Source organism: Periophthalmus magnuspinnatus, chromosome 15 (genome assembly GCF_009829125.3).
Source record: "Periophthalmus magnuspinnatus isolate fPerMag1 chromosome 15, fPerMag1.2.pri, whole genome shotgun sequence".
NCBI classification, from domain to species: Eukaryota; Metazoa; Chordata; class Actinopteri; order Gobiiformes; family Gobiidae; genus Periophthalmus; species Periophthalmus magnuspinnatus.
Window position 1 is genome coordinate 14,365,864 of NC_047140.1, and position 26,992 is coordinate 14,392,855.

General features: G+C 40.9%; 1 protein-coding gene across 1 annotated transcript in view; it reads left to right on the plus strand.

Moving 5' to 3' along the window:
- Positions 1-26,992, plus strand: part of LOC117382958 (stromal membrane-associated protein 1-like) — a 158,903-nt gene that overhangs the window by 92,495 nt on the left and 39,416 nt on the right. The window contains exon 7 of the mRNA XM_033980203.2: positions 14,134-14,191. Coding sequence (XP_033836094.1) covers positions 14,134-14,191 — 58 coding nt within the window. The remainder of the gene's footprint in view (positions 1-14,133; positions 14,192-26,992) is intronic.

Below are 26,992 nucleotides of genomic sequence, written 5' to 3' on the forward strand. Positions count from 1 at the left end.
CCTCTCTCTGTTCTTTCTCCCCCTCCTCCACTTCTGTCCTTCCTTCCTTGCTTCCTTTCTTCTGTCTCTCCCTCTGTCTCTCCCCTCTCTCTGTTCTTTCTCCACCTCCTCTGTTTCCTTCCTTTCTTTTGTCTGTCTCTCTCTTTCCCCCTCTCTCTGTCTCTCTTCTCTCTGTGTTCTTTCTCTCCTTCCTCTGCTTTTCTCTCCTCCTCTCCCCCCTCTCTGCCTCTGTCTGTCTCCCTCTCCGTCACTCTGTCTCTCTGTCTCTCCCTCTCGCTCTCTCTGTCTCTCTCCTCTGCATGTTCTTTCTCCCCCTCCTGTCTCTCCCTACTCTCTCTCTGTCTCTCTCCTCTGCTCGTTCTTTCTCCCCCTCCTCTCTCTCTGTCTCTCTCCTCTCTGTGTTCTTTCTCCCCTCCCCTCTCCCCCTCCTCTCTCTCTGTCTCCCTCCTCTGCACGTTCTTTCTCCCCCTCCTCTCTCTCCCTCCTCTCTCTGTCTCTCTCCTGCGCATTCTTTCTCCCCCTCCTCTCTCTCCCTCCTCTCTCTCCCTCCTCTCTCTCTATCTCTCTCCTCTGCACGTTCTTTCTCTCCCTCCTCTCTCCTGTCTCTCTCCTCTGCACGTTCTTTCTCCCCCTCCTCTCTCTCCCTCCTCTCTCTGTCTCTCTCCTCTGAGCGTTCTTTCTCCCCCTCCTCTCTCTCCCTCCTCTCTCTCTGTCTCTCTCCTCTGTGTTCTTTCTCCCTCTCCTCTGTGTTCTTTCTCCCCTCCTCTGCTTCCTCTCTCTCTCTCTCTCTCTCTGTCTCTCTCCCCTCTGTTCTCCCCCCCCCTCCTCTGCTTCCCTCCTTCCACTCATCTCTCTCTCTCTCTCTCTCTCTCTCTCTCTCTCCTCTCTCTGTTCTTTCTCCCCCTCCTCCACTTCTGTCCTTCCTTCCTTGCTTCCTTTCTTCTGTCTCTCCCTCTGTCTCTCCCCTCTCTCTGTTCTTTCTCCACCTCCTCTGTTTCCTTCCTTTCTTTTGTCTGTCTCTCTCTTTCCCCCTCTCTCTGTCTCTCTTCTCTCTGTGTTCTTTCTCTCCTTCCTCTGCTTTTCTCTCCTCCTCTCCCCCCTCTCTGTCTCTGTCTGTCTCCCTCTCCGTCACTCTGTCTCTCTGTCTCTCCCTCTCGCTCTCTCTGTCTCTCTCCTCTGCATGTTCTTTCTCCCCCTCCTGTCTCTCCCTACTCTCTCTCTGTCTCTCTCCTCTGCTCGTTCTTTCTCCCCCTCCTCTCTCTGTCTCTCTCCTCTCTGTGTTCTTTCTCCCCTCCCCTCTCCCCCTCCTCTCTCTCTGTCTCCCTCCTCTGCACGTTCTTTCTCCCCCTCCTCTCTCTCCCTCCTCTCTCTGTCTCTCTCCTGCGCATTCTTTCTCCCCCTCCTCTCTCTCCCTCCTCCCTCTCCCTCCTCTCTCTCTATCTCTCTCCTCTGCACGTTCTTTCTCTCCCTCCTCTCTCCTGTCTCTCTCCTCTGCACGTTCTTTCTCCCCCTCCTCTCTCTCCCTCCTCTCTCTGTCTCTCTCCTCTGAGCGTTCTTTCTCCCCCTCCTCTCTCTCCCTCCTCTCTCTCTGTCTCTCTCCTCTCTGTGTTCTTTCTCCCCTCCTCTCTCTCTGTCTCTCTCCTCTGTGTTCTTTCTCCCTCTCCTCTGTGTTCTTTCTCCCCTCCTCTGCTTCCTCTCTCTCTCTCTCTCTCTCTCTCTCTCTCTGTCTCTCTCCTCTGTGTTCTTTCTCCCCTCCTCTGCTTCCTCTCTCTCTCTCTGTCTCTCTCCTCTGTGTTCTTTCTGCCTCTCCTCTGTGTTCTCTCTCCCCTCCTCTGCTTCCTCTCTCTCTCCTCTGTGTTCTTTCTCCCCCTCCTCTCTCTCTATCTCTCTCCTCTGTGTTCTCTCTCCCTCCCCTCTCCCTCACCTCTGCCTCTCTCTGGACAAGTGTAGTGTTTAGTGCGTGCGAGTGTGCGTTGAGTGTGCGTGCGAGTGTGCGTGCGAGTGTGCGTGCGAGTGTGCGTGCGAGTGTGCGTGCGAGTGTGCGTGCGAGTGTGCGTTGAGTGTGTGTGCGAGTGTGCGTTGAGTGTGCGTGCGAGTGTGCGTTGAGTGTGCGTGCGAGTGTGTGTGCGAGTGTGCGTCTGTGCTCTTTGTGTTTGGAGGTCTGATGTTGTACTAAAGTGTGTTTTGGAGACAGAGTTGTGTGCAGATGGGAGAGGGATGTTTGGCTTTTCAAGGGCAACAGAAACCACAGACTACAAGAGTGTTCAATGCAAATAGGATCTTAGTTTAGACAATGAAACACACAAACCCTCAACAGAACATATGCGTTAAACATACACTAAAGATCCAGTATGTCACTTTTTTTTACCCATGAAGCTTTTATTGCTTTTCCTAGAATTAAAGCCGCAAGAACCAAAATCAAATCAAATTCACCATTTGCTTGCACACAATTAGCAAATTGCAAATCAAGACTGCAGTTTCTGAAGTAGCAGCATTTCCTCCATTAACTAAACCTCTTGTTTTATTCTGCATAGAAACAGTTCACTCTGTATTTTACATCTGCACAAAATGAAATGTTCTGAAATGTGAGTCTTGTATTAATTTGACAGTTCATATTTTTTGTCTTTTTGTCAATTCTTCTGGATGTGTGTAAAATATAAACTGAGCAGAATCCCATCATTAAAACATAAATCCCAAACTCTAACTGCAGTCATAATGCTCGTCAGGAATATTACGAATCCATATTTTCTCCAAGTTGTTCAGCCCTACGTAGAATGCCCCAGAGTGTGGCATTAAATGTATCAATCTCCATGGAGACAAGCAGGAGACGTGGAGCTATTTTCACCTTCTGCTGGACGTAAGAGGTAAAAGGAATAAGAGGAGAGAGAAAAGACAAGAACGAAGCAGAAAAAGAGAGAAGAGTGTGGGAGGTGAGATGGAAGACAAGAATGGGAGGAAAGGGGGATGTTGGAGGAAAGAAGAGGGTAAAGAGGTGAAGATGGAGAGATTGAGTTGGTCAGAAGAGGGGATGAATGTGAGAGAGAGTTAGGAAGCAGGAGAGGGAGAGAGCGAGTAAAAGAGGAGAGGTAAGAGAGAGAGAAAGAACGAATGAATGCTCGCATGAGAGAGAAGACTATAAGTAGAAGACAGAACAAGGGAGAGGTGGAGCGGAGAGACTGAGCAGGGAGTGGCAAGAAAGGAAGGAGAGAATTGGAGAAGAGAGGAAAGAAAGAGAAAAGTAAGGTGAAGCAATAGAAAGAAGGGAGAAGAGGAAAGGCCAGAGAGCAGTGAGGGATGGCAATGGGAAAGAGAGGAAGAGATAGAGAGAGAAAGGGAGAAACGAGAGAGGAGCAGTGGTGCAGCAGATGGAGAAGTTCATCCTATAATGACCAAATGTATGGGCTATTATTTATCACATTGTGGGGACTCAAAACCTTCCTCCGTTACAGGTCCTTGTGATGTATATCTGCATTTTTTAGATCCACGAGTTCAAAGTTCAGATGTGGATTTAAATATGTCAGGGTTTAGGTTAAGGTTGAGCAGGTGGTGATTATGTTTAAGGATCTGCCGAAATTATGTTAATGTAATGTCCCCACAAAGCCTGTGAATGTGACGTGTGATGATTGTGCGTCTGTGTATGTATGGGTGTGTAACTGTAAAGGGCAGGCTCCATGGGGCAGAGCAGAGAGAGGGACAATAACAGGAGCTGTATGTACCACATCCAGACACAACACAATATATACAAGATACTACTGCTACTGCGGTTCATATTTATTATTATTATTATTATTATTATTATTATTATTATTATTTTGTATTATTATTATTATCAACATTATTATCATTATTATCATCATCATTATCAGTTATTATTATTATTATTATTATCATTTTTATCATCATTATCATTATTATCATCATTATTATTATTATTATTATTATTATCATCATCATTATCATTATCATTATTATCATCATCGTTATCATTATTATTATTATTATTATTATTATTATCATCACTATCATTATTATTATTATTATCATCATTATCATTATTATTATTATTATCATTATTATTATTATATTTATTTGTATTTATTTATTATTACTACACATATGGGACCGGTGAGAACAACACATGACCTGTATCTCATTTTTTCCTCATGTGCTTTTTCATCTGATATTTGTTATTGATATTTAAGTTTTTTTTAGTCGTAGTTTGGACTTTTTATTGCAGTTCACTCGGTTCACATGCACTCTGTATCTGTATCTTCTGTATCTGTATCTTCTCCCTCCCCTACTCTCTCCTCCTACCTCCCTCTTTCCCTACCTCCCTCTTTCTCCTTTTTTCTCTCTGTGTCTCTTCTCCCTCTCCCATCCTTTGTCACTGTTATATTTCCTCTCCCTCTCTTTTATTGTTATCTCCCTCTCTCCCCCATCTCTCTACATCTTTCCCCCTTTCTACCACCCTTTGTCACTGTTTTGCTTCCTCTCCCGCCCTCTTACCCCCCACTTCCTCCCTCCCTTGCTTTCCCTCCCCTCCACTCATCCCCACTTCCTCTCTCTCCCTCTCTCAACCCTCTCTCCTCCCCCTCTCCCTCTCTCTCCTCCTCTCTCCATAGTGAAATGCCATTACACAGGGTTTAATTGGGTGCCACTGTCCCGATGGGAGGCCGGTCCAGTTCCTCCCTTAATGAATATTTATGTGTGATTTTCACAGTTCTGCCTCTTCTCTCGGCTCGGATCAGACACGCTGTTTGTTTCCTCATTCATTATTTATGGAAAACATGCATTTTTCACAAGTCCAGAGATTTAGTTTGCTTTGCGAAAGTTCTAAAAAAAAACCCTTCATGTAAACGCAGTGAACTAGAGCAGGCTTAAATGTACTCCTAGAAATTCATTTGCTAAAGTTGGACAAAAGTCCTTTGGATTTTATTGTCGTGTTGGATTCTGGGCCAGAATCTTGTTGTGATGTTTACTCACATGATCCAGGGCTTTTGCTTTGGCACAGCTTGATTTTTTTAAATAGCGACGCTTCAGTTTACTGTAATTCATTCAGGTTTATTTTATAGTACAATTAAACACACATATTTATATAATAATTAAGAGCAGATGTGAGCAAACATGGTCGTCATGGGCGCCATCTTGGTTGTTTTGAAGAAATAACTTTGTCCAATCCTGCCATAGACTGTCTATATAAATGTATCAATCTTTCTGTTTTCTGTATTTATTTATTTGTTTGTTTATTTGTTTTGGTAGTTTCTTAATAAAACTCCCTGCTCCTCCTGACTCTCTCATGTTTCTGCCTTGGCCCCAACAGCAGCCCCACTCCTCCCCTCCCCTTAATAAAAAACTTCTCTCATGTATAAAGCCAAAAATGTGTTTTTTGGAGTATTTAAAAGTTTTTTTTTGTCTATCAGTGTGAAATAAAAGAGACAAAAAGATAAAACTCCCCTGTGTTAGAATATAGCAACAGGGCTGTTTACTTTTTGTATCTGTAAGAAAGGACCCCAGGCTTGGTCTTTTCCTGCCTGTGCCAAAATAAGGGACACATGCTGTTTCGATTTGACTTTGTGTTGCATTTGAATCTCGTAACCGAACGATCTGTTTTTGCTTTGACACACGTTAAGATTAGCCGCTATAACTGTTAGCGTCGATGAGCTTCATATGGAGCTGAATGCTGTGGGTGACGTCACACTCTTTATACACTGGTCTATAATCACTCCTAATACAATGATTGAATGTTGTACAATAGGTTTTTCCAAATTGTAATGCTTTCGTTTAATGTCCTGTGTATAATATCGGGGTCACGTAATTTGACGGTTCACCAATTCTAATCATTAAAGAGTTGGTACCAGAGTGTTCCATTACATTACAGTACACACATGTTCAGGTCAGCGTTCTTTGATGGATGAAAGTCTCAGATTATGTTACTACTAAAACATTCTGTAGAACTTATTCCTCCACACCCACTTTTACCACAAATGCGACTAAACCGTGCTTTCTTTGTGGTGGCACTTCCAGTTAAGCAGAAATCCCATTAATTTGGCGTATTTCAGAAAGGTTTTGCTGCTAAAATATGCTATAAAACAGTTTGATTTGTGTAAAATGTTCCGCGTTCATGTGCACCAACAAGTCAGCATTGCACCTATTCTCTGGGAGGCTTTAAAACGACTTTGTAGTCTGTATAGAACTTATTTCCTGTCAGCAGCTCCAGGCAAAATAATACAAGATGAATGGCAACGACGGCAACTCCCGGAATAAGGTGAATAGGCTCAATTATAAAAGTGAACCTGTTTGGATGGACAATTTTCTTTATCTGTTCCTTCTTCTTTAGTAATTAAACATCAAAATGAGCGTTACACCTCGACAGGACAGGAGCAAAGTGTTTCATACATCAGGGCAGCTTAACTTTACGGTAAAAATGATGTAGTTGAGCACCTGGGGGGGTTCAAAATCAATGTATTTTTGTCCATTTAACCTATAGAAAGTTACAAAAACAAACAGTCATTGATCAGTAAGATTAACTAGCAACTTTATGGGTTTGTGAACTTCTCAAAAACAGACAGTCTAGTTCTACATCTAAAAATTCAAGAAGTGTTTTTTTCCTACTTGAAAGCCTTTCGTAAGTCTTCTATAATGATGAGTCGTAATAAAATAAGCGCATTACATTATACAGAAATGCCATGCCCCCCTCGGTGACTCGGCGCTCATTAGCAGATACAAGTAGTAATAAAAATAAGTCTCACATCATCAGGACTGTCGTCGCTCTGCAGATCTGACGAGTACCATCACAACAGCTTCAGATGCCTCGTCTTCAGATCCCCTTTAAAACAGAGCGGACATGTAAAGAGCCCAGACACAGGGTTCGCTGCAGTGGGGCGCGTTTGATTTCAGCACCACGGACAGCTCCACAAAGTCCCATTAGAAAGTCATTGTATCCGCATCCCACACGGGCGCGGAGAGAAAGAAAGTCCAATCCTAAATGTCACCCGCTTAAACGGATTACATTTTGTTAGATGTTTGAAACGGATTTATACAAACGGCGAAATTCTGTCTCACTTATGGACAACAAAACGGACTCGAGTCAAATCGTGTTTTTGAGGTTTTTAAAGCTGCATTACCCAACTGTTCATTCCAAATTGGTGTGTTTATGCTCCTCCTCGTAAAGTGTATTGTAAAAGCCAGAACAAACCATGTGAGGCACTATACGACACTTTGGGATGCAAGCTGATTGTCTGTACAAGCGGAGTTGCCAGGTACGTGGACGGCTTTTTAAGACCTGCCGAAGGTGAAAATATTGTCCGCGGGTTTGGCCTTAGCTATTTCCCGCATAAAACATATTGATTTTGAGAATAATCCCAATGATAGTCCTGAACTTCGGTGATAAATCTTCATATCCAAAGCCATTAGCGCTCTGTGGAACTTTTATTTGTACGAGAAAGAGGGGAGTTGGGCGGGTTTGGGTTACCGGAAGAGCGCTACATTCATAAATACAGTGGAAAATCCAGTCGTACCGAACGTTCCGCAGGTTTTGTGCGGTTTTCAGACGCTGGCGACTCCGTGTGCAAAGGAGATCATAGAGAATCAGATCAATCAAGCCTATTATTAAATCAGACGTAGTCCAACTTTAGCTTCCCTTTGAAATATTTCGTTATCTGCCTTCATATAAAATGCATTAAACATACTGTAATTGAAGTGGAAATGTTGATTTTGTCGGCTCTGAAATAAGCAGTATTAAGTCCTCTTTGGTTAAACACTGCACATGTCCCTGCAGGGCCACCGTAGCCTCACACACAATATTAAACCTGTTTCATATCTATAGTGTTCAGACATTGGCCTTCTCTGTACTATTGTTTAACAGAAATCCCCCAAAACCACGTTTAATCCCACACGTTTGTCTCTATCCAAATATCACCCTTTTTCTGTCATTCTCTCCATTTCACTCCCTCTCTCTCTCTCTCCCCAATTGCCTTCTGTTCGCTGCCCTCTCAGTTCTATCTTCCACCTCTTCTCGTCTTCTCTCTCTGTCCTCCTCCCCTATTTCTCTTCTCCTCTCTCACCCAATCTCTCTCCTTTCTTCCGCACTCAACCCCCACTCTATCTCAACTCCCTCTCTTCTCTTTTCCCTTTTGCTCCCTTCTTTCTCCCCTCTCTCCCGCCTCTCTCCCCTCTCCTTCTTTGCCTCTTTTCCCCACCCCTCTTCTTGCCCTCTCTTCCCTCTCCCTCCTCCTTCACCCAATTTCTCTCCTTTCTTCCTCACTCACCCCCATCTCAACTCCCTCTCTTCTCTTCTCCCTCTTTCTCCCCTCTCCCGCCTCATCTCTCTCCTCCATCACCCCATCTCTTTCCTCTCCACTCGTCCTCAGCTCTCTGTCTCAAGTAGTTCGTCACCTCCCTCCGTGCTCACCTCTGTCCCTCCTCTCTCCCTCCACTCTCCTCTCTTTCCTTCTCATCCCCTTCCCTACCCTCTCTCTGCCCTCCCTCATCTCCCTATTCCCTTTATTTCTTCATCTACCCTCTCTCTCCTCCTCTCCTCCCCTCTTTCTCTCCTCTTTCCACTCGTTCTGCTGTACTCCAGAGCAGATTCAATGCATTGTTGATTAGGTGTGGACTTGGTAATTGTTTTCATTGCCTCGGATCGTCACTACACAGAACGCACTGCTCCATCGATCGCTCGTGGGGGAAATTGGTTCTGTTCCCCGAGTGTCCATCTCCTCGTCCTCTTTGTCCCCCTCTCCCTGCTGTTTATCTCCCGCTCTCCCATCTTCTCATTTCTCTCTCTCATTCCTGTCTCCCCTCTACCTCCAACTCTCCCTCTCTTCCCTGCCTCTCCGTCTCTTGCCTCTCTTTCCTCTTTGTCTTTTTTCCCCTTCTCTTCTATCTCTCCCTTGTTTATCTCTTCCTCTTTCTCCTCCCTCCCTCTCTCTCCTGTTTATCTCCCTCCCATTGTCTCATCACTCTCATGCTTGTCCCCCACTTACTCCCCCCTCCTCCTCCCTCTCTCCCTCTGTTCCTTGTCTCTCTGTCCCTTCATCATCTCTCTCTACCCCCTTCTACTCCATCTCTCTCTCTCTCTTGTTTCACTCTCCCTCTTTCTCCTCCTTCCCTCTCTTTCCTGTTTATCTCTCCTCTCCTATCTCTCTCCCTCCCATTTTCTCTTCTCTCTCTCATGCCTGTCCCCTCCCTCTCTACCCCCTCTCTTCATCTCCTGCCACTCTGTCCTCTAACTCTCTCTCTCCTCTTTATCTCTCTCTTCACCTTCTCTTTCTTCTCCCTCTCTTTTCTCTCCCTCTCTCTTCTTTCATCTTTCCCCCTCTTGCTTCTTTATCTTTGTTCCCTCTTTTGCCTCTCTCCCTCTCCCTTCCTTCTCTCTCTGCCTCTCTCCTGTTTATCTCTCTCCTCGCCCTCTCCTCTCCTTTCCCTCTGTCTTCCCTCTTTCCTCCTCCGCTCCTCTTTCTCCCTCTCTCTTTCCGTCTGATCTGCTTGTATTTTTCCCTCTCCTTTGACTGATGTGCTTGTATTGTGCATTATTCTGACTTTATGAACAATATTTGAACCTGGAATCTAAATCTAAACCTAAAAACTGCTAAACATGTACTTTAGATCTGCGCAAACATGTTCTGAAATGTGATTCTTGCATTAGTTTGTCAGTCCATAAACTTTTTCATTCTATAATTAACACATGTAAAGCCATAAACGTCGTCACAGTAAAGAGCAGCTGTCGGCCCCTCAGCTGAACATCACACTAGCTAGCAGCAAATTAAGGAAATAAAATTGGAGAAGGGAGTAAGTACAGAGCGGTGGTACTGGTGGCGGTGGAAATGAGGGTATATCGGAGCAGTGACGTCTTAAATACACAACATAAAGATCGTTCAAACATACAAAAATGACTATACCGTGGATAAAAGCTCTGAAAAGTCAGTTTTGCAGAATAACTCCACTCTAACACTTTGACACGTTGCCTTACTGGTAATCAATAGTTTCTTTCTTGTCTTCTTTTCTGTCAACATCCATCACCCCAGCTCTCTCTCTGTCTCTTTCACTGTCTGTTACTCCCCCCCATCTTCCTCTCTCTCTCCCTCCCTCCCTCTCTCTCTCTTTGTCTGTCTTTTTCTCTCCCCTCGGACTTGAACTCGTAGACACTGTTGTGCTCCTGTTTCTGCTGTCACTGTCCTGTCTCCTACATCACACCAGGGACACGCTATCCTCTCTCTTCCTTTTTCCAATATCTAGTCTACTCTCTCCATGTTCTTTCTCTCCTCCTTCTCCCTCTCTCTCTGTTCCATCCCTATCTTCTTGCTTTCCCTCCATCACTCCTCTTTCTCCCCCTCTATATCCCTCACTCTCTCTTTTCATAACATTGTTCTCCCCTGTCACTCCCTCTTCCCCTGGCAGCTCTGTGATGTTCTTCCTGCTCTCTCTCCTGCCCTCCTCTCTTCCCCTCACCTCTCTTTCTCCTCTCTCTCTCTTCTTTTCTCTCTTTCTCTCTCCCTCTCTTTCTTTCTGACAGTATTGTGACAGCCCAGTGTTTTTGTGGTTTGTTTTCATTCTGACCCCTCTCCCTCCTCGTCTTTTTCCTTTCTTCCCCCTCTCTCCCATTCTGACACCCCCTCTCTCCATTCTCTCTTTCCCCTTCCGTCCCTTCCTCTCTCCCTCTCTCCCTCATCTCTCTCTTCCTCTCTCTCTTTCCCTCTCACGCTGACATCTCTTCCTCTCTCTAGTTCACCTTTTCAAACCTCTCTCTCTCCTCTCTCGTTCATATTGACAGCTCTCCCTGTCTCCCTCTTCTCTCTCTCTCCTCTCTCCATACTTTCTCTCCCATCTCCTCTTTTCTTCTCTCTCCCCCTCTCTTCTTTTTCCTCTCTTCTCCCTCTCTCTCATTCTGACACTTCCTCTTTCCATTCTCTCTTTCCCCTCCCTCACTTCTTCTTTCCTCTCCTCCCTTTCTTCTCCCTCATCTCTCTCTTCCTCTCCCTCTTTCCCTCACTCTGACACCTCTTCCTCTCTCCCCTCTTCCCTCTCTCCCTCATCGCTCTCTTCCTCTCTTTTTCCCTCTCACTCTGACACCTCTTCCTGTCTCCCCTCCTCCCTCTCTCCGTCATCGCTCTCTTCCTCTCTTTTTCCCTCTCACTCTGACACCTCTTCCTCTCTCCCCTCCTCCCTCTCTCCGTCATCGCTCTCTTCCTCTCTTTTTCCCTCTCGCTCTGACACCTCTTCCTCTCTCCCCTCCTCCCTCTCTCCCTCATCGCTCTCTTCCTCTCTTTTTCCCTCTCACTCTGACACTTCTTCCTCTCTCTAGTTCACCTTTTCAAACCTCATCGATCCATCACTCGCCGCTACTTCCTGTTTCATCCAATTTCACTTCCTGTCTTCAGACTTCACTCGCTCTGACAGCCAATCATGTCACTTCCCTGTTTGTCTGCCACAGCCAATCAATAGTCACTACAGATTCTTGTTCAACCGAAACATGTTTACGGGATTGAAAGGCCGGCTCCAAGTTTGGTTGTCAAGCTTATCCTTTTGCGGTGTTGTTTTCCTGTAGATGTATTTTATAACAGCGGGGAATGGGGTGTGTATAAATTTGCAGCACACAATTAGCAACAGATAAATGCTTTGTAACTGTAGTTTTATTAAATCCAGTGAAGGTAAATCCAGAGAGCACCTCGGGCACCGATGAGACCAATCTGCCAGCCAATGAGAAAGCTCCGTGATGAACCTGTCAGCCAATCAGAGAGCTTGCCTATGGTTTCTTGCTGTTACAGACAAACTGCTGTGTGTTTGATCAAGAATAACTTTATAAACTAAAGTAGGAAATTAGCTTGAAAACAAGAGTTTGGCACACACCTCTCAAGGGGAATGTAATAGTACATTCAATTAAACTTAGAAATCTTTGGATCGCTTCAGTAGATCCTGAGCTCAAAAGGTTCAGATCTGTGTCAGAACCATAGACTGTATATATAAATGAACGTAGCTAATGCACTAGCCGCCGCCGCGTTTCAAATAGGTGATCATGGGCGTGGTTCATCCAGTTCCATCAGCTCCAATCCACTTTACATTGAAAGATTGTCACCCCTCTCTATCTGCTGCAGTCAGCCTCGTCATTTTGGTCTTAAAATGTTTGTATTAACCTGCTCTACATGATCCTGGTATTTTTATTTCACTATTGTGTCTGTAAATCAAGATATGAAGATTACTAATGGCCAAATTAGGCACCTTCTTTCCCCGAGGTTGTTCGGTTTGAGGTTTGACTGCCAGCGTTGCTAAGTGCCCACTCCCTGCTTAACCAGCGGTGTGGGGCGGTGTGGGGCGGTATGGGGTGGGGCATTACCTTCCTTCCAGATTGGCTCTTTGGTTGATGTTAGAATTTGAAATATGGAACGCTGCTCCAAATTGGCCCTTATAACTGCTCTAGCCTCGATGAGCTTCTTTTGACTGGAGCCAAACGCTGTGGGTGACGTCAAACTCACTTAGTCCACTTCTTCATACAGTCCATGATCAAAACACAGCATCTCCTAACAATATATACATGTCCACACATACAACATTGTGGGACATAAAGGCTTGTGGTGGGTTTGGGCTGTACTCAAAATACTGATATGGTGATGTGTTGCTATGACTTCTTGGCAATGAGTGTATAGATACCAGATACTGTACTGTGATACTTTAAAGGGGTATCCAAGCTTTTTTCACCAAAGGCGACATATTCAAATTATTTTTGAAGCAGAGGGCCACAGACTAGTGTCAGTACAGTGATTCATATCACTGCATTATACATAGCTTTGGCAAACCTGCATGTACATTTAATAAGGCTTGGAACTGTGATTTCAGGTCTGTATCTCAATGCAGTGTGATGTTATTGAGGTTATAGTGGTAGAATTACTTAGATTTGTAGTAAAACATTCTGCCTATGATCAGTTGGGCCAATTCAGCAACAACTGGTCTGAGGGCGACATTTGAGCCCCGGGCCATAGTTTGGACACCTCTGTTTTAAACAATGTTAATTCATTATTCATTATACTGCGTTAAACCTGAATCTTCTGAGCTGAAAAATTGACTTGTTCATAAGACTGCTGTGTTCTGATAATAAGAGCATTGTGAGTATTAATGTGTAGATTTAGGGAAATTGGTCTTGGTCTTGGTCAACATTGCTGTTAGTGGCTAAATGATCTAATATCCTAACAATGAGACAGTATTTTAAAATTGCTCAAAAATTCTATAAAGGAATTCATAATTAGACCTTAATAATTTGACTCTATCAACATTATGATGAACCAGCATTCTTCTGTCCCTTATCATCCTAATGTGGTTTAATGGAAAATTCTAACCCCACTCTGAGCCCTCTCTTTGTCTAAATGAAATAAAAACACTGAATTATAGATGTATTAAAAGCCTTTGTGATGAATGTATGCAGAGTAAAGAGGAGAGAGAGGTCAGAGCGCATATCTAATGTTCTTTATAACCAGGACACAGCTGCTTTCTCATATCAAACTTTAACAGTGCATGAGGTCATAAGGCTGAGAATGGTAGAAATATGCACTAAAAGGATATGGGGGAAAGAACAGTTAATAGAGTTGTCACAAATATTGAAAATCATACTAATCAATACTATAAGTGAATACTAGAATTGAACTAGATACTCATTTGAAGCAGTATATGCACATGAAACCTACCTAAGGGGTTACACAGATATAAGACCACATGGTACTATAAAAGAAAGTACTATGATTTAATGTAGAAAAGCACATTCTATTGCCTAAATAAAGACTGTTTATTTTTATTTTTATTATCATCGAGGTATCGGAATCAGTATTGAAAGCTATTACATATCTGTGTATCTGACCCCAACTGCACTCACAAGACTATACCTGCAGAAAAGTACTACAAAACATCAGCTTTATATACAGACACATTAAACCTGTAAATTGTGAGTTTAATCTGCCTTTTTATATATAAACACCAAAAAATACTAAATCTTCAACTAGCTCACTCATTCACATCTCCTTTCTGCTATTAACTTTATGACTAATACACATTTTGATCTACTGAGAAAGCGTCGACCGATTAATCAACTAAACACCTAAAGGTCCACAGCCCTAATATTAATAGATTTTATTTTTTATCTTGTTCCAGTCCGAGTCCAGGAGTCCAAAGAAAAGTCCAGAGCCCAACGTGGATCTGCTGGGACTAGGTAAGAACTGTTACTGTAATGTTTTCAAATGTTATAAAATCATTGAAACATTTGAGAGTTACATTTATTTTCATAGCTTGAGGATGATAGTGGATGTATATTGCAATTGTGTAAAAACAGATCGCTCTTTTTGCCTTAAATTTTTCAGTGACATTTTATAATAACTGCTTCTTAATTAGGCTTAACGAAGACACTGTTTACGGTCCAATACAGACGCCATTTTCAATTTGTTAGAACTGGCTTGAAACACTGGTAATTTGCCCTAACCTGAGTTAGTTGACTAAGTCCTGTCCCAATTCAGACTGAACAAACAGTTTCTTAATCAGGCTTAGTAACTACTTAATTAAATCCACACTGCGTAACTTTTCCAGTGAATGGTCTCTCATCTGCTTCTGTCATGGAGATGTTATTTCTACTCACAGTGAGAAAGCATGTAAAATAAGGTCTGCTGCGTGCCGTCTGCATCTAATTATAAAGCGTTTTAGTGCCCAGGAAGTGCGTGGTTAGCATTCTAATTGTAGCTAGCGTTACAATAACCCCACTCTGGCCTCTGAAAGGTGTGAAACTCTTATAAACTCATCATGGTGAATAATTAGGATGCTCAGAATGCATAAGGTAAGTGAGGAATACCTTTGGACCACTGCAAACTGTTTTGTTGTTCACGTTTTAAGGCGGTAAAAATACGGTGTAGCGCCTTTGAATTCGTCAGTATTTCCGTTAAAGCCGTGAGTTAATCCTGCATTCCTCTCCCACACACATTTGGCAGGAGCACAGATAGCTTAATAACTTGTCAAACTTTGTTCAAACATTCATAAGCGACACTGTCATTTCTCAATTACATTTTAATATTTCAGGTCAAATATTGTGACTTTATCATCCGCCCGACCCCGTGCTTCCTCTGCTCTATGACGTCTCCATATTACCCCTGACACTCTATACCGCTGTAGTCACATTCAATACACTTTAATACAGAGAGCACAGCTTCATTTTCATTTTCCTGTGTGATTGGCAGTTTGCTACAAGCGTGTTTTCTGCCCGGGATCAAAAGTCTGCTATTGTACAAAGTTATGGCGTCGTTTGAAATGCCTGGTGAGTTTGCAGCCTAATAAATAGTTTTGTTTTGAAATGTAAAAGATGTGATTGAAGAGTGAAGGGATGCCCACAGGAAACGGTGAAATGAATGAACCGTGTGTAAACATTTCTCTTCTCCAAAGTCAATTTTATGAAACGGGGGATATTGAAAAGTGATTTGTAAATGGAAACAAGCGCTTTCCTGAAATGCTTTGGAGATAAGAGCTATAAAACAGGCAAAAATTCTGCTATCACCGGATTTGTGACACTAGAACTAATTTGACTCCAATTTGGCAGTGATACACATTAAATACATTTAATCCAGGTGCCTTTCCTCATTTTCATTTGCTTACCTGGGTTTAATTTAAAGTTGCACTATGTAACACTATGTAAAGGGTTTACCACCTCCTTGTCTCCTTGAAAATATCAAAATATTAACAGGAATGTTTAACTTTATGACATCAATCTCATCTAGCATTGCTCATGTTACATTTATTCTATTACAATTGCAGTTTGTGAGCGAGTTTGCCTCTCCACAGATCTAACTTGTAATTTGTCATGGTGGTGGCACCTTCTTGTATTGATGCAGATGAGGTTAAATGATGTACTGTGGGATATTTTAGCGCAATAACATCATCTTTATGGAGACAAAAAGCAGACCCTCCACCAAAAACGCTTGTGGACCCTTAAATTATCACCATAGCAATTTTTTTAATAGTCCAAAGTCTTCAAAATGGCATCCATAATAGAAAAAAATCCTGTCTCATGAATTATTTTACAACAAAAGGCTTTAACAGTGGCAATATGAATGTCCTTTTCTATGGTTTGATATGTTTCTGTTTTGTATTAAGCCTGGTGGAAATGAAGAACGGACTGAAGAAAACAGACTATACTACTTAGAATACTTGTCAATACCGATGTGAAGAGCAAGAATCATGCATTTCTGTTGGGAAAGACACATGGGAAAAACCGTCTGATATCACCAATACCGATATCATAACCGATATACCACTCTCCTCTGTCCTCCTCTGCCCTTATAAGAGCGAGAGCAGCTGTAGCCTGGACTGAGTCTGTGAGTGATTTTCAGGGTCAGGTGAGTTCAAGTGCCTCTGTGTGTGTGCGTAAATGTTAATACTCCTGTCCACACACCTGCACATTCACCAGGCCACGCACTCAAAGTGACATTTCAGAGCTAGGGTTTCCTATCAGCCGCCGGCACTCGAATGCATCGCTCTATTTGACCCTCGCCTGACCACAAACCACCAGAGGCTCCGATTTAAAGGTCCTGTTGCAGTATGCTAAATAGACTTTTCAAGCTTTTAACAATACCGAAATGTTGAATTTGAGACGAAAACATGTCGATTGTGTTTTGTTACATGAACACATTTGAGAAAGCTTTGTTTAAGGACAGGTTACTGGTCACGAATCCATCCACAAGCTCCAGTATGTAACCTTTTAGCCAAACAATAGACTAAAATAAATGCATTTGTTTATTGCACTGAAAAACACGTCTTTACCGACTGCGAGTGAGTTTCCATCTGCACAAGCCTGACTCTTACTTGGCATGGAGGGGGGGCTATTTCCTGCTTCTTTCCTTGGAAATGTTGTTCCTTTTGCTATAATATTCCACAGTATGGCATAAAATTCATCTATCTCTCTGGAGAATGTTCCAAAGTATGGTTTTAGCTTTCTATTTTCATTTAATCATGCAGGTGATGTGTCACCTCTGGGCAGTTGCATGTTGTTACATTGAGAAAAAATAAATGGGGTCATAAATTGGGTTTTTGATATGATTGTAGTATCAAAATTGGTGTTGACATTTTCAAATCAAAATTAGATTATGAATTTAATCAGGAACCAGTGAATCAGGATTGAGTAGCCTTCTTTAACCTCCTATTATCAAACACACATTTTATTCTCTTTTTTTTTTAGAGTTTCATTTGACCTAGGGCTGCAATATTAATCGCAGTTGAATCAAAATAACAATTTGAATGAACACTGCAAGATCTTCTCTTATTCTGCATAAAAACTGCTAACCCTGTAGTTTCTATCTGTACAAACATGTTCTGAAATGTGATTCTTGTATTAGTGTGTCAGCTCATATTTCAGTCTTTTTGTCAATTCTTCTCGACGTGTTTAAAGTACGAATTTTGAACCGAATCCTATTTTCAAAACATAAATCACAAATCTAATAGCAATGCTTGTCAGAAAAATTACAATTAGTTTTTTTCCGTAAATTGTGCAGCTCTATTTGGACGTTTTACATTTACATCATATTATCATAGTGGGAGTATTATGCAAAATGGTGTTTTTGGAGCTTTTTCCGTGTTATAAAGCTCAAAACATGCCTGAAGAGGTTTATGCATGTTTGCGTAATGTAGCGATCTCTCCCAGGCAAAGCAATGAAAGGTAACAAGGTGATATAAATATGCTCTAACAATTAATACCTCATAGATGTGTAATTGTTTCATGTCAAGATTACATTTTGAATTTAATCGACAGACACAACAACACATTTTATTCACATTTTAAAAAACATAACGATGAGTTTCTGTCTGATCACTCTAAGCCACAGTGTCATACAAAGCTCTCGTAGATTCTTCAGAAATCCTCCGTCCTCGTCTCTGCTGTAGCTTTAGATCCTGGTCCAGAGCCAGAGAAGCCAGAGGAGACAGAGCAGCGCTGTGTTTCATAAATAAAAGATGGCGTATAGTCCGGGGCTGAGGGAGTAGATGGATTTCACAGCTGATCGATAAGTGTCTCCTCTGGGCGCGCTCGGGTCAGAGACTCTCACACTGACGGAGATGGTCTTTCTACAGCCGCAAACGTGCAGGTGAACTATGAACTATGAGACGCCAATACTGACAAATGAATGAGGTTACAACGATACTCCTGTAAAATTATGATGAAAATGATTGCAGTTCTTCAGGAATGTGCTAAAATGTTGCGGTTGAGCTTCAGATTTCGTCATTGTATAAATTTAAATGTACTGTAAAAAAAATTAATGGCAGAAATTCTTGTTTTAATCTGTTTTTTAAAGATACCTTATGTAACTTTCTGGAGGTGCCACATCGTCTGCGTGATTCCATGGAAATACAAAGTTAAACCCATACATTCTCCTTGGATATAGAGGATTTGTATGCCATACTGTGGAAGATTATAGTCAAATGAACAACATTTCCATGGAAACAAGCAGAAGGAGGCCCTCCCCCAGGCCAAATATGTCAGGTTTGTGAAGATGCAAGCCCGCTCACTGTAAGGACGCATGTTTTTCTACGTTTTTTTTAATATTAATCTATATAATTTATGGCTAAAACGGTACATACTGTGCCTTTAAATAGTCTTTACCATATCCTTATTTCTTTACTGCACTGGCTTAAAAACAGAAATAATTTGTTTTAAACTGTTTGCAGGGTCCAAAGTTATTCCTCAGCTTCCTAATTATTCACCACAATGAGTTTATAAGTGCCTATTGCAACAAGCTAACAACAGCTAGCATGCTATCACACAGTTCCTGATCATTAGACAAAGAAATAATAATAATACTAACAGTACACAGCAGACTTATTTTGATCTCTACTTGTACAATATATCTGAACTTGGGAAGACACATTTTCCTCAAATACATGGGAAGAAATCAGCCATTTACATTTTTTAAGCCAACTCAGAATTTCCTCTTTCCTCTTTATGGATGCCAATTTGAGGATTTTGACCGTTCATGTTAGGATATTTTATTCAGATTGTTCAGTTGCTTTCAACAGTTAATCACTTTGAAACTCATGGATATAATGCTGTAATGTAATTTTAGACCCAACAATTACTATGCATGATAAGTGACCTTCTCCTCCAACATTTACGTACTGTTTTTCATCACATTTTAACCTGTTTTATAATTGGCAATCATCTCACGTCTACCGGTAATTGTCCATCTTCCTCTGTGCAGTTATTCATCGTAAATTGTCCTGTCATTCGCAGCTGCCAACGCAATTATTATTAAGATTCTAATTAGCTGTCAATCAAAAGCGCCTGCTTCTGCTCATGCATACATGCCACTCTTTTGTTCAAAAAAACACAGGGAATTATGGGATACCTGTCAAATATATTGCTCAAGGACACAATGGCAGTGCAAATAGAGGGGATCTAACCTACAATCTTCATTTTTCAATCAATAATAATCAATTTTGTTGACAGTTGGTCCTATATCTTCTATGGGTTATTAATTAACACATAACATTAGTCACCATGTGTCACCATGTTGCCTTTTACTGTTTTAAAATGTCTATATTTGCTGAAACCAATGTATTAAAATGTTATTAGTTGAATTTTCTGAGCGCTAAGTTACTCCCCTTTCAGAGCACCATCACAACACAAACAGCTTGCATCTCACAAATGAAACTACTGCACATCGTAGCAGGTTTGTGAAGTTGTACTGTATTGTTTTGTACCATGCTTTTGTATATTTATGGGGAATTGTCATGTGGGACCATGGGTGACGTAGGCTCGTGGGGTTTGATCGAGGGTTTGAAAAGGACCAGGGAGAGATCGCTAAATTACTCAAAAATGCGTTGATGACATCTAAAACCTCTTTAGACGTGTTTTTGATGAACGTTATAACCTGGGAGAAAGCTAAAGAAAAGTCGCTTCTGCACATTACCTCCTCTTTAACCCTAAGCAACTTTTTTGGTGGTTGGTGTGCCAGCTTTTTGTCTCCATGGAGATGTTTTATTATTCATCATTCATCTGCTGCTGTTTTTATTATTAAAACATACCTCAAAAAATATGCATTCTTACTGTGAGTTGGGTCACCGCTGCATGGATCTGAACTGTAACTTTGGCTTGGTGGCATCACCTGTTTGTCTCCATGGAGATTTACAAGTATACTTTGGAGCAGGGAAGTATACTTTAGAACAGTTAAAACAATCTCATCTCCATGGAGACAACCTTTTGGGCAAGTCTCTACCAGAAAAGTTACACAATACACCTTTAATTCTATGCCATGCCAATTAACATGATTAGCAATTTGCAATGGGAATTTAAATGGTACATGTTCAAAATTCACTATGGTAGAAAGTGTTCAGCTTCTTATTACTCTATAGGTGACGTTTTGAGGACTTTTCAGCATTCAAAAAACAGCTGTTATAAATTGTTAATCGCTATAGCAACGGTATATATTTTTCATTATTCCTAAATCCATGAATAGACTTTTCTCGCTCACTTCTTACACTTCACATTGATTGTACGAGGTGAGCTTGTTTTGCATTGAAAAGTTCCTTCCCTGATCTCCAGAGCTGTATTGTGTCTGTGTTCAGTGTAATATCCTCTGAGCTGCAGACTGGAGGAGTGTGATGTCTCCAGGAGATAAATTGACTTTCTAAAGCTCAAAGACACATTCCTCTGAGCTGTTTTGTCAGAATCCTGCTCTCATCTGTCTCTGTCTCTGTCTGTCTCTGCTCTGGACTGGAACGCATATTTCTATTCATTTATTTTACAAATCAATACATGTTACAAACCCAGTACATAACAGACAATGCACTTAACCAGATTTTTACCGTCTTAAAAACTAGAACAGAGCTAGTTCATTTTAAACGGTTTGCAGTGGTCCAAAGTTATTCCTCACTTGTCGTATACATTCAAAGCATACTAATTATTCACAGTGATGAGTTTATAAGTGTTTCACGACTTTCATGTAATGCTTGGAGTGCTGTTAATAACTTTCAGAGACGAGACCAGAGAGGATTTGTGCAGTCACGGCAATTCTCAACAACAACTAGCATGCTACTGCTCATTTCCTGATTATCGTGCAGTAAATGGGCCTCTAACCCTATTGCGTTGGATGCTATCGTCGCCGATAGACTCACAGTTGCGGAGTTTCCATTACCGTAACTCCGCAACTAATTGTGCTATTATGTAAATACAAACAGCATCTCAAAGCAGAGGCGTGGGGCTCTTTAAATATGTTACTGTCAATACGGTAATCTGCTTACGTTGACCCTCGAAGACGACCAATCAGAGCACAGGTGCCGCCGGGATTGCCCTAGTCAGTTATTCAATCCGTCAAAGGAAAAATAAGGATTGATATGTAAAATAGAAGAAGTTGTGTGAAAAATGCGGTACATTCTGATACTTCCTTTAACATGATTTTTATGATTAAAAAAAGAATAAACGTCTAGGCGAGCTATAATGGTGTATAATGTGCTTAAAGGTTGAAAAGAGTTCAGTTAGATGTATCAGGAATAATAATAGGCCTATGTGTGAGATATTGACAAAAATGAATAGCTCTTTGCAATGTTTTTAAAAAGTACAGACAACATTTTTGGCATCTTAAGTCTACTAAATAATACAAATATTACATTATTTATAAACTAATTTTAAATATCAAGCGTGCTATATATGCGCTTTTCTGGTTGATTTTATATTAATTGAGATTTTGAGCAAAGTTTGAATTTTAACCAAGATTTTTACAGGCACATTTTCATGCCTGATCTATTGGTCAAACATAATCCTGATTATTGTTATTGGAGTAATTAAACGACATTTGATATTGATTTTAGTTTTTTCTTTAAATCTTACTGCTCGAACAGGAACTACAAGTGTTCAGAGTAAAAAATAGTTTGCAGGTTACTCGTGTCTTAAGGTCATGAAGTCCTCAGAAATACTCAAAGTTTCCCTCAAAGCACAATAGCAATAACATTTTCCAGGTGGTACATAGAGTGTTAGGGGCACTATAATTTCAGTAACACAATTGTAAAACCTCTTTTGTAACTGTGTTCCCATGACGACCGCTTCAGTCCTGGATGAAATTACGACACATTTGGAGCCATTACGGGTCAGTGGAGTGCGAGATGTCGGCCATTTTGTGTCATTTTCAGGTTTTTTTGTAGTTTTTTATTTTTTTTTTAGGGCTGCGTCCGACTGCACATAATGACAGTGAATCAGCAGAGAACAGGGTTATGGAGGAGAGAAGTGGAAATGTGCAGAGAAATCCAGCCATAAACACCAGGCACGAGGAACTAAATATAGAAACAGAATTGGGGGCACAATATCTCCAGTCGTCACTCGAAATGCTAGAATCTCAAGTACTCAAGTAAATAGAAAAGTACTATTATAACTAGAGATCAACCGATACAGGGGTTTTTCTTGGCCAATGCTGATACTGTTTGTTTAAAATTCAGAGCAATCAATGGCCAATAACCTCTGGCGATATTTCTGGGCCGATATGTGGAGCCGATTTTGATTATGTTCCTGTTATGATGGACTTTAAATTTACTATAAACTCACCCACAGCCCTTTTTTTAACACAAACCTTTAAAGAAGATTCATTATGTTATAGTTGGCACATATTTAATCACAATATTCATCTAAAACGACTTAATAAAAGCAACATGTCCGCTCACTTCTGTGTTAGAAAACTGTAGTGTCCAATGGGAGCTCATTTCGCTGTAAACGTCACCACAACAAAGACCCTCGTAGCTGTTGGTTGCTCCTATGGACAGCTCCAGATCACACTAGCATTTGTACTAAAATGATGACGCAACGCTGCCAAATATGCGCATCAACTATTCAGAAAATAAAATTGAAGAACAATGTAAGTAGAGATTGGTGTTACTGTACTGGTGGCGGTGAAACAGGGATTGATTGGCAATATGGCATCTTAAGCAATTAAAGATTGGTCAAAGATCCACAAACAACTCCCAAAACAACTTTGAGGGGGCATACTAAAGTGTCAATATAAAGCTTTGTGTGTATTGTGAGATTTAAGGCCAATTGTCGATACGATAAAAAGTCCAAATATGGTCCCTATATATCGTCTATCTCTAATTATAACTACTACATATTTCTGACACTTAAAGGACACATATTATGCATTATTTTGTATTGTTATTGACTCTAAACATGCTCTTAAGTACATTTGGTTTGGTATTCTATTAATCTTTAGAGCTGGCCATTAAAAATTAACACGTTGTGTGCAAAGCTCAAAAAATTATATAATAAAGATCTTTTGGCTCCTAAATAGCTCTTTATTTTACCATTTAGACCTAAATATACTGTAGTACACACCCAATGTTTTGCTGTTATGACATGGATATGATTTTTCTATGTATCCAGTACCAAATTATTTAAAATGAATTCCATATATCAAAAGGCTCAGCATCAGCCTATTTTATTATTTTTCTAATACATTCAAATATAGGATTGGAATATTATTATTATTATTATTTTTTTTACATTTTGACACTGAAACTATTTTTCATACATACCCTGATCTGGTGCATCTCACCATGGGAAAAACAATTAAAGTAGGTAATGAGAAATATGCTCTGACTATTAATGTCAATGTAAGCACACAGTAATAGTGAGTGAACTGGCAGTGATTTATGGACTTAAACTGAGCAGGGTTTCTACCTCTGATGCAACGATCCTGGGAAAATTCAAACCGTATACTTTCCGTGGCTCAGAGGCAAAGGACTTTTAAAGAGGATTACTGAAACCAGCGTGAATGAAGCGAAATACAACCCCAGGTATGTTTTGGCTGAGGGAACTGGCATTTTGAGCTTTTAACCATGTTATAAGCTCAAAATGTCAATTTTGCATAATATGTTTATACACCATGAAGTTAGAAAGACATAGTGGTTGGCTGCAGGTGCGGGGGTTTAGGTAGGATTCAGATCAGAGAGTCCTGTCTGATGGTAGTCATGTATAGACCTGGTGTAGTCAGTGTTCTGTTGGTTCATTCAGTTACAGCTACTGCCAGTGAGTGAAATGTCTAGATTAAAGTTTTGAATATAACATGGTTAGACAACAATTTTCACTAATTCACTCATATTCTGCTATTTTTTCAGAGATTATAATTATAATGAAAATAATAGTAATTAGTGGCCCAAACAATTTATTTTAATAAGCAACACTGACTTAAATAAACCAAAATGACCTTTCCATCTCCACCCTTGGACTTTCAGTCTCATTTCCTCTATTACAAGTGCCGCGGTCCCTAAAATGTCTCTTGTCATATGAATCCTTTAGTTTTCATACTTCATAACCAGCTCTACTCCACTGACCCCAAAGCAGTCATTATTTTTGCTAATTTCATGAATAATTAAGGCAGGGCAGTAACAGTCACAAAGTTCAGCAGTTTGCCATGTTTTTACAGCTAATTACAGTGAAAAATCTGGCGTTAAATTAAAATGAGCTAAATCCGGCATACTTCATTCACAGCAGAGGTTTAGTAATGCAGGATCAAAGTTAACGCAAGTTGTTATTTGCTTATTTAAAAAATGTGAAAAATAGAAGTAGTTCATTTTAAATTGCTTGCAGTGGTCCAAAGTTATTCCTCACTTTCCTAATGTATTCCGAGTATCCTAATTACTGACCGTGATGACTTTATAAGTGCTTTCCACAACTTTCAGAAGCCAGAGTTGAGTTTTGTCAACACAGTAATGCTAACAACACATTAGCTTTACTTCCTGGTTCACAGACAATAAAAATGGTTAGATGCAAACACACATAGGCACAGTGGTCTCTGCTTTTACAATGTATCTGCACAGGGGCAAAACTAATTGTACTGTATTACATGAAAAAAAAAAATCACAAACAGACTTATTTCATTTTTTCATTGTAATATTGTGCAAAATGTCCCGCTGTGCAATTTTTGTCCATCTTCTAATGAAACTCAGTGGAAGAGCCGCCCCTCTGCCCCTGCTCTGTCCCTGCTCTGTCCCTGCTCTGTCCCTGCTCTGTCCCTGCTCTGTCCCTGCTCTGTCCCTGCTCTGTCCCTGCTCTGTCCCTTCAGAGGAGCTGTTTTTCAGGCACAGACTCAGGTCAGACTCTCTGCTCCATAAAAATCCTGGGTCAGTTCAGGGACGCATCATTCCTCTCCCAAAGTTTACAAGGACTGAACCAGCGCTGTACAAAGACTAAACTAAATGAACCAGGACTAAACAAAATGAACCAGGACTAAACAAAATAAACCAGGACGGAACCAGGACTGAAACAGGACTGAACACGGACTAAACAAAATGAACACGGACTAAACAAAATGAACCAGGACTAAACAAAATGAACACGGACTAAACAAAATGAACCAGGACTAAACAAAATGAACCAGGACTAAACAAAATGAACCAGGACTAAACAAAATGAACCAGGACTAAACAAAATGAACCAGGACTAAACAAAATGAACCAGGACGGAACCAGGACTGAAACAGGACTGAACACGGACTAAACAAAATGAACCAGGACTAAACAAAATGAACCAGGACGGAACCAGGACTAAACCAGGACTGAACCAGGACTGAAACAGGACTGAACCAGGACTAAACAAAATGAACCAGGACTAAACAAAATGAACCAGGACGGAACCAGGACGGAACCAGGACTGAAACAGGACTGAACACGGACTAAACAAAATGAACCAGGACTAAACAAAATGAACCAGGACGGAACCAGGACTAAACCAGGACTGAACCAGGACTGAACAAGGACTAAACAAAATGAACCAAGGCTAAACAAAATTAACTAGACGGAACCAGGACTAAACAAAACGAACCAGGACTGAACCAGAGCTAAACCGGGACTGAACAAGGACTGAACAAAATGAACTAGGACGGAACCAGGACTAATCCAGAACTAAGCCAGGACTAAACCAGGACTGAACCAGGACTGAACAAGGACTAAACAAAATGAACCAGGGCTAGACAAAATGAACCAGGACTGAACAAAATGAACCAGGACTGAACAAAATGAACCAGGACTGAACAAAATGAACCAGGGCTGAACCAGGACTGAACCAGGACTGAACCAGGACTAAACCAGGACTAAACCATGACTGAACAAGGACTAAACAAAATGAACCAGGACTAAACGAAATGAACCAGGACTGAACCAGAATTGAACCAAAATTGAAACAGAATTAAACCAGGACTAAACCAGAATTGAACCAAGAATAAACCAGGAATAAACGAGAATTGAACCAGGACTGAACCAGGACTAAACCAGGACAATTATTATTATTTTTTTACTAAAAACACTTTGAATTACATTGTTTGCCAAAAGTGCTGTAAAAATAAATTCCCGTTGCTTTGTAATTTTGTTGGTGGCATTTGTTAAGTTGCAACATTTCGAGTTTTGAAATATTGTGCGTAAAAACATCTCCTTCACTTCTCCCTTATCTCTCGCTCTCTCCCCCAAAAGACGGGAACTCTCTCTTCTTGAAAATACGTGCTTTGGACCATGAAGTGTCTCTAATGTGAATATTTGGTTTTATTTTTATGCAGTTTTTTTTCACAGATCTGTCCCGATGCCTAAACCTGAGCTTTCAAATCCTGTCAGACTGTAAATATAGAGACGCTTTTGAAGTTTCGCAGGATCAGAGTCATTACTGGAAAGAGGAGCTATTTTTAAAGTGACAGGTTTTCATATTTTATTACTTGGTTTGATTGAGAATAATAAATAAAAATACAGGAAGTAGCAACTATTGGTCTATAGTGCATTTCGTTCAGCACAAGATTATTATTCAGTTTCAGTGAGCACAAAATTAACTTGTTGCAGTTAGAAAAAATAAATTGACATCCCAAATAGATAATGGTCTGATGTATCTGTATCATTCCTCTCAGCTTCTTCTTTTACTCTACACAGTGTATGACGCTCAAAACAACCATTCTATGGATATTAGTTAGCACGTAACTGGTTAGCCTCCGTAATGCCTTTTGAATTTTTTATATTTTAAGTTTTT